The following is a 15,887-nucleotide window of genomic DNA, read 5'->3' on the forward strand; positions in this document are numbered from 1 at the left end:
GAAAGAAGCAAGCACGTGTATGGCATGGCATATATAGACTTATAGTGTGTCTGACACCAAAGGACACCTGACAGCGACTGAACAACAGTATAATAGGAAATTCAGCTTGAACATGATTTATGCACTTGATCGGATCGCTACGACTCTATCTGCCTCGACGGTCGATCGTGACAATCCCGATGCAGACTTCTGCTGGAACAGCGTTGAGACATCGCAACTGGGCGAGCCTGGGCCTGTCTCACGTGCTTCAAATGTCTCTCACAACCCAAAGCATGTGCCAGTCCAGCCACCGCCGCCCAGGCGTCGGCTGACTCTGATATAACGTAATTGAAAGACCATAGTACTACTGTGGTGCAACGTCTAGAGGTGCCCCGGCGATAAGCGATAAGCCAGTAGGTAGTTATGTCACTGCCTAGCTACACTCACTACTATACTACACAACAACATCAAGCCACCTCATGCCAGCTTACTTGATTTCATCTCATCTCATCTCACATCATCTCGACTTATTCGCCTCCGAATGAACTAGTCATTCGCCGTCAGTTTTAGTCTCTAATTCACCGAAACCCTTCAACCTCACAAGGCGGTACACCGAGAATGGCGTCCACACCCAAGCCGTCGCTCTCGACCCGGAAGTACATCCAATGGGGCGTAAGTTGTTTCCGTCACCCACCCTTATTTCCTGTTCCTCTAGTTACCGAGTTTCGATCACGAGTTCGTAGTCTTGGTAGGTAAGCTTGGTAAGAAGCGATCGCCATGTTTTGTTGCTACGAGTCGTCTCGCTAGCCAGCGTGCCTCACTGTACCAACGGCACGGGCAAGCAAAAGAAGGGTGCTGAAAGGGGAAATGCGCAAATACCAAGGCGAAAGAGGAGGAGAAGGCTTAACGGGGAGTTGAGAACCCCGAAGAAAACCTCATAACATGGCCCCGACGAGATCCCGAGCTGACAGCAAAAACCCCTAGACCACGTTCCCCACGGAGAACACGTCGACCAAGGTGCTGACGTCGCCGGCGCCGCACCGCTCCTTCGTCGACGTGCGCCTGCTGCTGGTGCCGCTGTCGCGGGAGCCGCCGCCGCTGCGCGACCTGGCGCGCCACGTCGACTGGGCCTTTGCGGGCTCGGCGCTGCACCGCGACGGCGACGACCGGCAGGGCCGCCCGCCCCACGACGTCTTCCGCCACTGGGTCGACTCGCGCCACCCCGACGCCGCCGCCGTCGTCGACGAGGGCGACTTCTTCCCCGGCCCGGGCCCGGCCGAGTCCCTCGAGCGCGGCGTCATGGTCAACCCGGCCTCCGGCCGCCCGGAGCCGTACGAGGAGTGCTGGATCGACGGGCTGGCCGGCGCCGCCGCTAGCCATGCCGGCTGGGTGCTCAGGTGGGAGGACGGGGAGGCGGACGCCGCCGCCGCCGGCAAGGGGATGATGGTCCGCGTCGGCGCCGTGGTGCAGGGCGTGCTGCGGGCCGGGGACGAGGTCGGCGTGGGCCGGTGGGAGCTGGGGGGCGAGGGCGAGGGCGCGGGCGAGAGGAAGGCCGTGGCCGAGGTCGGCCGCGTGCAGAGGTTCTACATGGGCGACTGGGACGGCTTGACGACGGGGCAGGAGGTCAGGGCCGAGGACGGGCAGAAGTGGGTGTGCGTCGAGTCCTGGTGAGGATTGGGGCACGAGACGTAACGCACAGGGGACGAGCGACGAACTCTACTGGCGGTGCGTATTTACAGTCCTTCGCAGGTGGGCTCTTGTCGAGGTGCCACGTTGTGTATATATGTGTATATCTATCTATATGGTCACCCAACCGGGCTGCAATGTATGGCTCGTCAGTGGATAATTGTAGCAAAGGGGTTATGCCTGGGAGGGAGACTTCGCTTGCTTAATTCATAGTATACCTATCATACATACGTACTGCGAAACACGGCAAGACAATATAGACTTGATTACTGACATTCGAGATTGCAGCACCCAGGGCATCGTGGACCCCAGCGGCCAAGTTCGAGTTTGAAACTAGTTTGAAAGAATGGTATTCTGTTATTTGTTCACTTTTCGCATTAGTTATTATATATATACGTGTATTGTGTTCCCCATGTCTTATGGTACATTTCCTCTGCTCCGTTCGCCCCTGAGGACACATAGTGTTGTGCCTCCACCGACTGTGTCACGGGAGGGTTACCGGTTGATTTTTTTTCATCTCTTCTTCTAATCGTAAAATTTGTCGATACTGGAATGCTCAGCACCCGTTGTTATGTGTTTTTGTTGAGAGAACCTGCTCCGCGTGGATGACGTTTGCCGGAGCACAGGTCACGGCCCAAGCAAGAATGAAAAAGGTGCCCGGTGGTCGTATATGGAGAACAACGTGCATAGCCCGGGCATACCCTCTTTCCTCGTATCGATAAACCCCCAATGCCCGTAGCAGATCATCCCCCAGAGATGATCCCGGCACAGCAGCAGGGGTACTATGTTATTGGACGGAAAATAGCTCTGGCACCGATCAGATTCCAATCTACAAGCAGACTTGCCGGCATCGTACACGAGCGCCTATATTTGAGCCCTCCCATGAACTTTTTGGATACAAGCGAATGTGATGAATGTTGAAATATGCTCGCGCGCCATGTTTCCCAAGCCGCCACTAATATGGGCAGCATTTACCGGCCACTCTTCTTGGAGGACCCATTCAACGTCGTGCCGTTCGCAACGCCGTTGCTTCCCTTGGTAAGCAGCGGCGTCTCCTCGCTCTTCTCCGTCAGCCGCTTGAGCTCCTCCTTCTTCTGCTCGGCAAGCTCCTCGAGCTCGCTGTCCTCGGCCTCGGAGCGGTCGTCCTCGGCGACGTTGGTCACGACGAAGCGGTAGGCGATGCGGATGATGAAGAACAGCCAGAACAGGTTCAGGGACTGGAGGGCAGCCAGCAAGCTGAAAGCGATGACCTGGGCGAGCAGGCACTTGTACTGCTGGGTCTCCCAGTTGAGCTCGTACGGTCCGATGGTGGCAAACTCGGTCAGGATAGAATACAGGATCTTGAGGTTGAGGTAGTGGCGAAGGTAGATCCAGGAGCAGACGAAGAAGGCGAAATAGGGGCCCATGATGGAGCTATCGACATAATTGAGGGATTTGGAGGTCTGCAAGCGTGTTGCATGATTAGCGCCTTGAACTTACACGATACATCTCTTCAAGGGAGCAGAAGGGCTGACAACTTACGGCCAGGAAAAAGTCACTGATATCGTGGGTGATGTACACAGCCAGGCCCATGTAGGTGAAGTGAAACCTATAACTCAGGCCGATGAGGACCAAGCTGACAATGTGGTGGCCGACGAGCTCCTTGAAGTCCTTGCGCGGCTTCTCCATGCCCAGCAGCAGGACAATGGCCTGCTGGGCCCAGTAGGCGGCCTGGAACAGGTAGTAGAACTTGAAGTAGGCCTCGTGGGTCATGTGCGGGAAGTTCTCGTACATGCCGCGCGTGTTGAAGTACCAGACGGGGGTGCGGCTCATGACGTACATGCCGGCGGGGCCCAGGACGCTGAAGTAGATGGCCGTGTACATCTGCTCCATGAAGCGGGCCTGCTTGCCGCGCGACTTGAGCCCGCAGTAGATGGCCAGGGGCCGCAGCATCTCCTGCATGATGAGCTCGCGCGTGAAGGACAGGACGACGATGTAGAAGGACACGAAGGCAAAGTCCCAGAGGCCCTTGCCGTACTGCGGGGGCGTGTCCGGGTCGGCGCCGGCCTCGAGCGGCAGCTTGTAGGACAGGAAGATGAAGTGGTGGACGGGGTTGGACTCGGTCGGGTTGACGGCGTACAGGGCGAGGAAGACGAGCAGCAGGGCCAGGGGCAGGGCCCAGGTGTGCTTGACGGCGTAGCGCACGCAGCGGCGCAGGAGCGAGCGCGCCTTTCTGCGCTTGGAGAACCTCTTCTCCTTGTCGTGGGCGGCCCCGAGGCGGCCGTTGGCGCTCGGGGAGGCGGACGAGTGCGAGGACGAGGGCGGCGTCGAGGCGGCGTCCTGGTCCTGGATGCGCGCGAGGCCGGTCCCCAGGCTCGGGGCGCCCGTGTCGCCGGCGCGGATCTCCTGGCCGAGGCCGCTGGACTTTCTGCGGCGGCGCGCGGCATTGTTCTGGTCCGCGGCCGAGCTGAACTGGTCGGCCGAGGTGTTGAGCACGGGGAAGGGTTCCGAGTCTGCCATGGTCGGCGGTCTGTGTGGTGATGTCTCGAACCGAGGGCGCGGGCGCAGGTTTTAGCAGCAGCGATGCGTGTCTCGCCCGAACGAGTCCAAGGGGGTTCAGTTCAGACGGGAGGGACGGCACGTGTCTGGATCAAAAAAGAAGCAGTGTGCGGGATGAAGGCGCAGCACAGCACACAGCGCAGCACACACAGCACACACAGCACACAGCGCCAGCACGGATTCCGGAGACGGGGCCCAGGGGGGTGGGGCTAAGTGTCGATTTTCTCCAAACGAAGTCCCAAGATGCTAAAGGAGTGAAGTCATCTACGGGGCCTTGGCACAGGACGTCGTGAGAAGTGGTTGAGAGGAGAAAAGGGTGACAGGGCGACAGGGAGACGGGGTGACGGGAGGGCCTGGCAAGGGCTGGTGGTTATCGATATTTTGTTTGTGCAGGTGGTTCCCCCCCTAACTTTGCGCCGTCTGATCGGACGGGACAGGTGAAAATCAGTCCCGGTCGTCGAAAAAGCCCCGGCGGGGACCCCTAATCATGCGTCGCGCTGGGTCTTCAGGTTCTTGCAGGTTCTTTCAGGGCGCGCTTCAGGGAGGGAGAGAGGGCCGGCCCCTGTCTGCATTGGAAATTTAACACGGTCCGTCCGCCGTCGCCCGTCACAAGAAATTCAATTTGCGCGCCGGCCCCAGATTTTTTTTTCCTTCAATCTTTTTTCTTCTGTTGCTCCCGTGCTAGGCACTTCTCCGTAGATTGCAGCCAAGCACGGCAATGCAACACTAGGCCATCTCAGGGCAATCTCACTCTCGTCAACGTCCGACGGCAAAAAGGAGGAAAGGCGAGATACCGTTAAACAGGTTCAGACAAAACCACGGCAGGGATGATGATACTTTGGACTCCGGGCGGAGACAGCTTCCATGCTTGCGGGGTCGAAGCCGTGTCCCATAGTAATCTTTCAGTTGCAAGACAGGCATGGATGGCCATGATTAAGTTTACCGACGGATGCAGTCGCTCTGCGGCGCGCACCCGTGTGACGACATCTCCTGAAGCATTGTCCAACGTATAACGGACATAGCCAGCCTTAGGCCCAGCGGCAGCCCGGAGTTACTGTGGTATAACGCCTGACAGCCCTGCATTTAATTTTGCTTTGCGTTGGGTTCGGGCTGCTGCGGGTCCATCCCACTGTCAGCCATTAGCGCCCATCACCCGCCAGATCCAATCTTCGACCTCGGGAGTGTTTGGAAGCCTCCACCGAGTCGCGTGCGTACTAGCAAAAAGATATGCCCACATGGTACAACAGAAGGGCAAAAATAACATACAACACCAGGTATTCGCTGGTGGTCACCCACCCAACTACTAATCTAGAGGTTAAAGGGCTTAAATATATGGTTTAGGGCTGCAGATTATGGGCAACTTTGTCTCCTTTTCTGGAGGCATGGCACCCAGGATCTGGCATAAGCAACAACCGTTTGCCAAAACGGGAGCATCTAAAACGGACAATAACCGAGTATCCGTGATATTACGTTTTGATCTGCACCATGACAGCTGATGGCACCTGGGCATTAGAGCAGTTGCTATTACATGCATGTAATGGAACGCGCTTAAATAATATCATAGTCTCTAACCCCTCTAGCCGCATTCATGAGCACCCTACACCACTACAACATATATACTAGCACCCATCACTTTACGAATATCAGAAATCTATAGCAGTATTAGCAAATAAAACGCTTTCGCCTCTCCAAATCTTACCTGTCATCTTCTCTGATGATCTGACTTAGGGCCATCGTTACAAATGAGACCCCTTTTTCGCCAGAAGCTGTTCAGCTTGGATATGTAGCTTTTCCGTATCCGTACGAAAGTTGACCTTCGAATTGTAAGCCGTTTGGAGATGGGTTACCTTCAATTTGCTTCGTTTGCCATCTTGGAACGCCATGGTCTGTGCGACAATGACGATGTTGCGAATCTCGCGGCCATTCAAGGGATACCCGCCTCCCGTCCTCTTCGACTTGAGATTTTCGATCCATATCCTGATCTCGTCACTGTTCTCGCAGAGACTTATAGCATCCAATCTTCTCAGCCACCCTTGCCAGAGTCTTTGCTGCTGGTCTGTATTGAGTTTCGTAAAGTTGACGGCGTAGTGAATACGCGATAGAATGGCTGGATCAAAAGCCACAACTCGATTAGTCGTCATGATCAACACACCTTTGAAATACTCCACCTCTCGCAGTAGTACTACTTTGTATCAGCATGATCCTGACGTCAAGACACTGCAGACTGTACCCGAGACCAAGGAGTTTTTTGCAAGTGCGCCTTCATTAGTGGTGCCCCTGGCATCCAATAACACATCAGCTTCGTCACTGAGCTAGCATGTCAGTATAGACTTAATAGGTATACACAATGGATTGCAGGCTACCCACATCAATAACAAAGCATCCCATGCTTCTGCAAGTTCAAATATCTCCTTCAACTTCTTCTCGGCCTCACTCACTTCGAGCCCAATATCGCTGGTGCCGACCTTATAGAGTGGCTTGCCAGACTTCTGAGCAAGGGATTCGGCCAGAAGCGTTTTCCCGGTCCCACTAACACCTTTGAATCATTACTAAAGTAGTTCAGAACTATAAGAAATGGACTTTCTTTACCATGGAAGAGAAGGATCAGGCTTTCACCTTTGCCTCCAACAGCATCACCAATGCGCTCCTCCGTTTTTCGAGACATCACTGCTGTATGAGTCTTGACCATATGTTCGATGTCCACGAGATCGCTTTTTTCAATTCCTTCTGGCAGAATGAAGTCGTCATCTGAGATCTCGACGTCTTTAATGATTTCCGGCTTGATCATGTTCAACGAGAACTGGCACCAGATCTTTCTGGCTAAGGCGTAGCCGAAGACACGCGGCGCGAGCAGAAGGTCGTTGATATTCTCTTCTGAAGGTGTATCTTCTGATGTAAACGAATTGCACCACTCCTTTGTGGCATCATCAATGCAGAGAGAGCAGTGGCAGATAGATGTATGAAGGGCGGGATAGTGATTACCCAGGAAACGTGACCCCGCGCTCTTACGCATGTAGTTTCTGACGTCAATGACAATTTCATCGTTGATCTGCTCCCAAATTAGCGTTGGCATTCCTTTCTTTTCTCTTTGCCGGAACCGTAAATCGTGTCATAGTTGAACACCAACCTTCACATATCTACAGTTCATCACCAGTTCTGTAGAGTCTACCCTCTTTGACAGCGTAGGGCCAATCAAGAAGGAAGCCAATGATTTGTCAACCTCCATGGAACCGAGAAGATTGAGAACCTCGTCTTCGTATTTCAGGATTGTTTTGGATCCCTTCACTTTTAGGGCATATTCCTGGAATAATCGCTTGCGGTTATCGTATTCGGGGTGAGAACGAATAGCTTCCACCCCTATCTTATCCTTGTATCTAAAGAACTCGACCGGGTAGTATGGCAGTTGTTCAATTCGACGGCGATCGGTATACTTTTTGATACCAAAGGAATACATGGTGCGCCTTGGGGCCTGGTGAGTTCCGTCTGAATCCCAAAGCCAGGCTGTGATTCGGAAAATTTCGTCCTTGATACTCAAATGGTTCACCTTGAAGACCTGCGGCGCATTGCTTATCTGAGGTGAACCATGTTCTTTCCAGTTAGCGACAATCAGAGTTCCCGGAATGAATAAGACCTCCATGTCTTTCCAGGCAATTTCGGGTGCGTTCTGCCGTTCTTCTTGAAACTTAGTCATTGACGGATATATTCTCTGCACACACTCCAGCAACACTTCAAGCTTCGTACGGGTGGCCCCATTTTTTTCATATGACATGGCATTGTAAACCTGACGCAAATGATTCCAATTGAGAACGATGGGATTGAATGAGACTGGTAAAGTGACAATTCTGGCACCCCAGGACTTTTTGCCAACGTGGTCGATGTACGGGCCCAATTCACTTCGTAAAAGGTCGAGTATGTGCCTATCAGCGATAGTCAGGCTTCGTGTATTGCCTGCTAAACCTTTGTCTCCTTCAGAGTCCGCTGTTTCCGTGATTGTCAACCAAGTATCATCTTCAGGAGATGTAGTGTTAGCAGAAAGCTGGTCTGGAGAATCGATGTCCTTCGCCTCCTGGTCGTAGTATCCATTGGACTTTTTCCACTTCCTGATAAGCTTTACGCCAAAGTATCGATTGCTGAGGGGATGGGTCACAGTAGGTAAGTGGTCGTCGCTCGCTGCAGATTCGAGGTTGTTCATCTCGATAGTATTCTTGCCTGGGGTTTCCACAGAGGTTTGACGCCCCCGTGGAGGAGTACTTGGAGCGGCTTGGGGGCGTTCATGATCTCCCCCCCCTTTCGACAAATTCTCCAGATTGAGCAATCGAGACTTGAGCTCTGCAATCTCTCTGACAAGTTCGTCATGACTTTGAGAGTAGAAATCATGAGGGGCATCGTTGGTGTCTTCCATTACAAGATCCGAACTCTGCGAAATTGATCAGAAACTTCGTAGTAGTTTCCTCCTATACCAGGTAGAACTCACTTTTTCATTTGAGCGCTCCTCCTGCTCCTCTGATATGCCGACTATGACTTGCTTTCCATTTCTGCCAGAAACAAGATCCTGCTGCCTGACTGAGTCCTCAAGATTGGATATGTCCATGTGGTCACTAAGTCCTTGTAACTATGTTTCATGCACTAGTATAGTTTTGTACACAATTGGATGGGATCCGTGTTTTCTTATTGTTTCTTAAAGGGAAGAATGTGACAAGGGGGATGGCTTGGAAGCAAGGCTCAGTTCAATTTAATGGATTTAATTCGGTTTCAAAGGCCGTAGTAATGCTTCCTTTGAAACTGAGTCAATGAAGGGTTATTTATAGACAAATTCGAAACCTGTCGTTGCCGTTCTACCCGCTGTTTATTGGTTGGGAGCCTGCTCTCGTTCGGCGTCCCTGCTGTTTCTTGGCATGCATGTGTGAGACTAGTAGAGAATGTCAAGTAGACCAACTATATCACCGCCTATTGTATCTTGGATGGCTTGTGCCCGCCTTAGCGTATCTCAGTGCTCAGATGATTTTTATCAAGGGCGTCGAAAGTAGAGTCGCTCACAAAGCAGGCATTGAAGCGCAACCGCCGCAGTCCCATTCACATTTTCGGCGTCACATGATTAAATCTCCGAGATAAACCTTAGCCCATGGTATCCCTTTGTTTTTCTTCCCATCTTGAGCACAAGATGAATGCAGACGAAAGACTAGGCAACCCTGCGTGTAAAGGAATTTCTGAAGTCATGCATGCAGTGAGACGTACCCACGCGTGGAAGGATAGTAATGGCTGGTCGAAGACAACAGGTCGTGCGTCGCAATGCAATTGTTTAGGCGTATGGGCCAGAAGCAAGCCCGTGGCTGCTTACTATCTTGCGGCACAGCATTAGACTTTGATCAATCGCAGGCACTCTTGCCCCCCCTTCTTGATCTCTTCCAAAAGTAGTTCGGGCGACTGCACAGCCGGTTTGCTCACCGAAACTGCAAAATGGAAATGATTTGCAGCCTTGTGCTTCGGCCGGCACAACGTCACGTCATATGCAGGAGGCTTAGCCTGTCTCCATCTGGAACTAATCCTAGAAACGTCTTGTGGTCACTCAGAGAAACATCGGGCTATTTTGAAATCAGGAATAATTCTAGGGAGACTGCCATCAATTCGCCGTTGCTAAGTAGACATACTGATTTTTTTCTTTATTTTGATAATAACCACCCCCATGACCATTTACTCTCGTTGCTTGCCGTAGATCACGAGCTCTAGCAAGAGGGTTTGTGTGATGGAATTCCAACAGATCGACCCTGCGATTCTCGATTTGTATCCGGAGAGAATTAGGCTACAGATTGAAAGAGATTCTCACTTTTCAAAGTTGCTCTGCTTTACGAATAAAGCGCAGATCGAGGGACTGTTGGAGGAAACATTGAATCACGCCAAAATATCTGAAAGCAAATACAAAAAGCGCAACGATGAATATCGCTCCCTTCGCGTTGCGAAACGCGTCTTTTCGTTCGCTGAGAAAACACATGGTTTTTTACAGGTATTCACAGGCCTAGCGGATGTGTCAAAGGGAGTTGATGGTCGCATTGGTGGTATTGGGTATGGTATGCTTGCACTTTTGGTCACTCTTGCCAAGAATCTGCAACTGTACGAAGACCTTGCTGCCGAAGCTCTGGACACAATAAAGAAATGGTTACGCCGCATTGAAGGAATTATTGGGTTCCACACTGCCGCAGAAGATAAAGGGCATCTTCAGGATGGTATAAATGGCGTACACCTTGAGATTCTGAGGATCCTCGCTCGAGTGACGGGACACTACAAGAGATCATCTTGGAAGAGACTGCTTCAATCTATTGGCAAACCGCCACAAGTACACTTGCAGCCACTCTTGGAAGAATTCAAAGAAAAGGTCGCTGACCTGATGGTGGAGCATAAGCTGCTGCAAGACGGAAAATTACATCAATTGTTTCAGCAGAACTTCTCGGATCGACGGACGGCCCGCTTCAAGTCAGTGCAGGAACTGGCCAAATTGATTGGCTTGCATGAGAATATGGATGATATTCGCGAGCATATGATACATAGCTCACGGGAACAACACGCGACCCAGTCTTCGCACATTCGGCTTGGCGATCGGGAATCAAAAGCTAAGAACTTGACAAAAGCGACCCTCCCGCTCCTGGAACAAAGAAAATCATTCATTGAATGGAACGCCAGCGAAACATCGTCTTTCCTACTTTTGAGTGGCGAAAATCGATCATACGACAATATTGACGAGTTCAGCTGGCTATCACCGTTAGGCATTGAGTACTTTTCAAGTCTTCCGGTGCCCACAACAGCTCTGTTTATCTCGACGCCATTTCTTAGGCCTGAGCCCTTATGCCCGGTTCCAACAGAGGCTTTGATATTGAAAGTAATTCTATACCAGTTGCTGGCCTATAATGATTTACTGTGCGATAAAATCATTCATACTGCAGCATTTCAAAGAAAATTAGAGGATATCCACAAGTCACCCGGACCTAACCAAGCAATCGACTTGGCTTTTGAAGGCGTTCGATTGGTCTTGAGAGAACTACCCAGTGAGTCGGTGGTGCACATTGTCGTAGACGGCGTCGTGATTCCACCAGAATATCCTCACGAGCATTGGGGGCCCTTACGAAGCTTAGCCCAACTGGTGTGCGATCCCGAACTGAAAGCAGCTGTAAAGGTCTTAGGCATAGCCAAATCAAACTGGTGGACCCAAGTAGAGAACGAGTGCATAGGCGAGCATGCGGCAAGCCTGCTTGGGGCGAAGCTGGGGATAAACTCGCGCCAACACAAACGTTTGTTTCTAGAGCTGGGTTGGAAGCAAGAGATAGCAAGATGAAGGAAATAGGCGATCAGCACTTTGTCGTGGAAGCTGGCCAGCCCTCTTTATGCATCAACGCTATTCTCAAAACCATTGTTCTTAAAAGACTCGGCATGAACGCTGTTGCTATTAACCTACATCATTTTATCATTGTTTTTAAACTAAGGTGTATATTTCTTATCTTTTAAATAAACTGGCTTTCCTCGAAGTATCTCTTACGTTTTAAACCTTTTACGTAAACGTCTCCGCGAAAGTTAATATATAATTAATTTATTTATTTAAGAAAAACCTTTTAATAAATTTTACCGGTTTCGTAAACCTTTTTTATACCGTAATATATTTATTGGAGACGCTGCAGTGGCTTCGACACTGGGAAGTGCTTGGTTCCAAACTTGAACTCGACCTTCGGTGCATTGGTTGCGGCGATGCTGATGACAGTGGACAAGCTGGGCGAGGAATCGCAACCTGTCATCTAGCTCTGAAGATGAACGTGGAAGAGGTGTTATTTCTCGGAGCAGTGAAGTGATCTGATCTCTGTTTTTCCTAGCTATTGGCCGTTTGCAAGGGGAATCGGATTTGGTTCGAGCTCCACACTGCCATCGGCTCAACTGGAGCTGGTCTTTGATGGTCAAGTCGTCAACGCCTTGCAGCTATGTATCGACGTCGGAGACTGCCGAGGGCGATTTATCGGTTACATCAGTTGAGTGTAACTCATCTTAAACTACTTCTCGTGTGGGTGTATCTCGCTGTAGCGAAGGAGGCGGGCTTGGGTATACCGACGCATTCTCGGCTCTCTAGGACTTAACGAGATCGCCCGAAACACGCTGCATGATCATGAGTACTGAGATTGTTGTCAGGGAGAATCGGCAATGATACCAGGCACTTGAAGCCGAGGATGTTCTGCCTTGTTCGATCGAGAGGTGGAGCAGTTCGACCCCACCAGAGGTTCCTACCCATATGTCACTTCATTCGTGGGCTTCCCCTCGATTATGCACGACTTAATTGGTCCAGGTCGAGTCCTATGACTGGCGCTTGAAGCGCGCGGCTTTGACATACTGTTGGTCAGCCGGCCGGCGAGGACTCTCACCTCCTTAAGTTGCCGGCTGGAAATCTATAGACGCCTTTACTGTCGCAGAAGACGAACACGCCTTTGATGAAGATGAAGATATGTGATCTGAGCAGCCGGCTTCTGTTAACGCCACATCAACGCGAAGAGGAAAAATTAGGCTCCCGACGGATCAGCCCCAAGAAAGACGAGAGGAAGAATGACCGCAACGAACCAAACAAAATTGCGGCAATGTGAGGTTAACACCCACATAATCGAAACATTCGATGCGCTAAACACTACTGTGCATACTGTACCTGAATTCAATGCGAAGCATCTCCGAACGGCATTACAGGTTAGGGGCCCACTCCCATCTCCATATTTGTCGATATGATCTAGCGCCCCACCTTCCTCGAGAGCAACGCGATCGTCAAGGGACTATTGTGCGCCAAGTACGTAAAAGGGACACGAAAAGCCTGGCATCCACCATAAAGAATAGCAGTCCCGATTATGAATGAAAAGCTCTGTCACGGCATGGATGCCGGTATTTGTACCAGTGGAGGCGCGGACTGCGTAACAGGTTCTTACCTACATATGCTACCAACGTGACAAATGAGGCTGGGTTGTCCGCGTATGTCCTCGGCTCCGCTAAGAAACCCGTTGCAGGGTTGGGGAAACCGGTCGACATATTTGTGCAAAACTTACCACTACTCGATCGTGCGGCCCGCCTCTAGCTTAAGCGTGACACTTGATGGCCGCTAAACCTGTCGTCTTTACAGGTAGGCGCTATCTTGCCGCAGACGCGTTACCTGCTGTTAGCGCCGACAGCCGCGGCTGAGCCACGGGTCACAACATGATCAACGCGACCACGTCTTCCAAACCAGTCTTGATGCTCATCGGGGCACCGCGTGAGTGACGGCAAGTCACCAGAGCACACTTCTTGGCGAAGAAACTGATTCTTACGCGTCTCATCCGTCTGCGACGTTCCACACGTCCCCTCGTACTCCGCGCGCCTCGCAGCGGGCCACCTGCGGAATTGGAAGCCTGCAACGGCTATTCCATCAACAACACCCGTTATCAGCTACCGTCTCAATACCGCGAGACTTGCAAACCACCATGAACGCCTCAGAGGAAATCGCGAGACTACAACGCATGTTGATAGCGTCTGAGGAGCGACTTGAAGAAGAGCAGCGCCGACGCGAAGAGGAGCAGCGCTTACGAGAAGAGGAACAGCGCCGACGTGAAGAAGCTGAGGAGCTCGCCAAGGAGTCCACACCACAAGTCCTTCTGCAGTATCTGGAGGCATGCCACTCGCTGAGCCTTGCCATTCAGGTGGTAACCGACCGCTCTCTCACCACCCAAGGGGACACGACTAACCCAACCGGCCGAATATATCCTCGACGCATCATACCGTGGGATGATTTCGCGGCAGGCCAGGAGGGTATTTGGGAAAGACTCGCCGGCGGTTCATTCTCCTCACAACCCGTGTTTCCGACCAGCAACCAGCTTGCATACGTCAGGTCCTTGATCCACCCCATTAGTAGTGAGCTTGGACTTCGGGACTTTGAACGCGACACCGTCGAAAATGCGGTGCGTAAGCTATTTGGGGAGGCTTTCCGCGATCCACAAATTCGATCTGGCTTGGGCCTATAAGGGGATATATCCTTCGAAAGCCACACAAATTTTGGTGGTGACGTTAACACCATCTCTGAGTCTCTGGGAAATGAGTCTATCAGCAAGCATAACACCAGCGCGAAGTCGGTAGTACCAGAGACAGCTCGCCGCCGAGCCCGGGGGAAGGGTAACCGCGCCGACCAGTTCTGTATATACAGGAATGAGGACGGTCAGAATATACCCGTTGTGGCTATCGAGTACAAGCCTCCACATAAACTCACCCAGGAGGAGATAGTGGTCGGCCTCAGATCGGCGATCCAGCCGCAACTTGACGTGATTCACAAGACTGGTGACAGCTTTGAGTTTGCGTCGAGGACCCTCGCTGCTGCCGTCGTCACTCAGTTGTTCTCTTACATAATAGGTAAAGGCGTTCAGTACGGGTACGTTTACACAGGAGAAGTCTTCATTTTCCTTTTCATTCCCGAAGACCCGGCCACTGTCTACTATTTCGTGTCTGTGCCCAACCTTGACGTCCTGGACGATGACCCCACCAGACTTCACCGTACTGCCGTCGCCCAGGTCTTTGCCTTCATCCTCCAGGCCGTCCGTGTAGAGCCACCTCCTGCATCCTGGCACGATGCAGCTGCTGAGCTGGATATATGGGCCATGGAGTTCGACGACGTGCTGAGAGATATCCCGGCGACGATACGTAAGGAGCGACCCACGTCTGCGTATAAGCCTCAGCGTTGGAAGAATTTTATGCGGTCGCCTATTCGAACGCGCTCGCGTTGCAAGCCGGTGCAGGATGCGTTTCCTAGCCAGAGCGATGATGAAGATGACGGCGATGGACCCGCTTCCCCAACCCCGGATCGATCAAGCCGTTCCACCAAGTCTACATCAACAGCGGAAGTGCAAGCCGCAGGCCAGATCAGAGATCGTAGAGAGCAGAAGGAGATGCAAACTGGAAAACACAGGATACAGGATCGGCCCTTCTGTTCTCGGCACTGCCTTTCGGGACTAGTCTCAGGTGGACCAATCGACTCGACATGTCCCAATGCCAAGGATCACAAGCCTGCGCATATAAGCCGCTCCGAGTTTCTCTGCCGGACCCGGGATCAACTGGCCAAGGATCGTGGCCCGGAAGCCGACTGCACTCCTCTTTATCGGGCCGGCGTAACAGGGGCGCTTTTCAAGGTGCGACTATCATCTCATGGCTATACACTTGTCGCCAAGGGTATGCAACAACCGGATTTGCCTCGCTTGCAGCATGAAGAAACAGCGTACAACCACATCAAGCCCATGCAGGGAGACGGTGTTCCAATCTTCCTGGGATTAGTCGACCTCGTCCTGCCGTATTACTACGACTGTGGTGTATTCACCCATTTCATGTTTCTCAACTGGGAGGGGAGACCGTTATCTGAAAGCATTGGGGAGCTCAACAAGCACGATACTGTTCGCAAGGTTACTGGCATTTACACTAGGCTACATCAACTTGGCGTCCTTCACCGTGATGCGGAGTTACGGAACATACTTTACGACTCTCAACACAGGCGTTTCTGCGTCATCGACTTTGAAAGAGCGCTGCTCCCCAGTCGCGAACCGCTGGCATCGATAAGTACGAATGTCCCAGCACGCAAGAGGAAGAGGGGAAAAAAGGATCGTGCTGTAGATCCCTTTGCGCAAGAACTGAGGCGTCTTTGTGAGAAGTTGTCGAGGTGA

The 15,887-nt window shown here is 52.0% G+C and overlaps 5 protein-coding genes across 5 annotated transcripts; 3 read left to right on the forward strand and 2 right to left on the reverse strand.

The window, feature by feature from the left end:
* Positions 1–597: 597 nt before the first annotated feature.
* JN550_000728 (uncharacterized protein) lies at positions 598–1,650 on the forward strand (the record flags this gene model as incomplete). The annotated part of the gene is made up of 2 exons (XM_049319115.1): positions 598–651; positions 964–1,650. 2 exons carry the CDS (start codon positions 598–600, stop codon positions 1,648–1,650), a joined length of 741 nt encoding a protein of 246 aa, XP_049178017.1.
* Positions 1,651–2,636: 986 nt separating this feature from the next.
* Positions 2,637–4,164, reverse strand: JN550_000729 (uncharacterized protein; the record flags this gene model as incomplete). The annotated part of the gene is made up of 2 exons (XM_049319126.1): positions 2,637–3,107; positions 3,187–4,164. The coding sequence occupies 2 exons, from the start codon at positions 4,162–4,164 to the stop codon at positions 2,637–2,639; spliced, it is 1,449 nt and encodes a 482-aa protein (XP_049178018.1).
* Positions 4,165–5,939: 1,775 nt separating this feature from the next.
* On the reverse strand, positions 5,940–8,794 carry JN550_000730 (uncharacterized protein; the record flags this gene model as incomplete). Its single annotated transcript, XM_049319137.1, has 6 exons — positions 5,940–6,385; positions 6,434–6,510; positions 6,571–6,739; positions 6,793–7,252; positions 7,331–8,620; positions 8,678–8,794. The coding sequence occupies 6 exons, from the start codon at positions 8,792–8,794 to the stop codon at positions 5,940–5,942; spliced, it is 2,559 nt and encodes an 852-aa protein (XP_049178019.1).
* Positions 8,795–9,946: 1,152 nt separating this feature from the next.
* JN550_000731 (uncharacterized protein) lies at positions 9,947–11,527 on the forward strand (the record flags this gene model as incomplete). The annotated part of the gene is made up of 1 exon (XM_049319148.1): positions 9,947–11,527. One exon carries the CDS (start codon positions 9,947–9,949, stop codon positions 11,525–11,527), a length of 1,581 nt encoding a protein of 526 aa, XP_049178020.1.
* A 1,880-nt stretch (positions 11,528–13,407) lies between these two features.
* Positions 13,408–15,887, forward strand: JN550_000732 (uncharacterized protein; the record flags this gene model as incomplete). The annotated part of the gene is made up of 3 exons (XM_049319159.1): positions 13,408–13,462; positions 13,636–14,148; positions 14,209–15,887. The coding sequence occupies 3 exons, from the start codon at positions 13,408–13,410 to the stop codon at positions 15,885–15,887; spliced, it is 2,247 nt and encodes a 748-aa protein (XP_049178021.1).

The sequence above is a fragment of the Neoarthrinium moseri genome, assembly GCF_022829205.1.
Source record: "Neoarthrinium moseri strain CBS 164.80 chromosome Unknown scaffold1_Wmoseri_CBS_16480, whole genome shotgun sequence".
Classification (NCBI taxonomy): domain Eukaryota; kingdom Fungi; phylum Ascomycota; class Sordariomycetes; order Amphisphaeriales; family Apiosporaceae; genus Neoarthrinium; species Neoarthrinium moseri.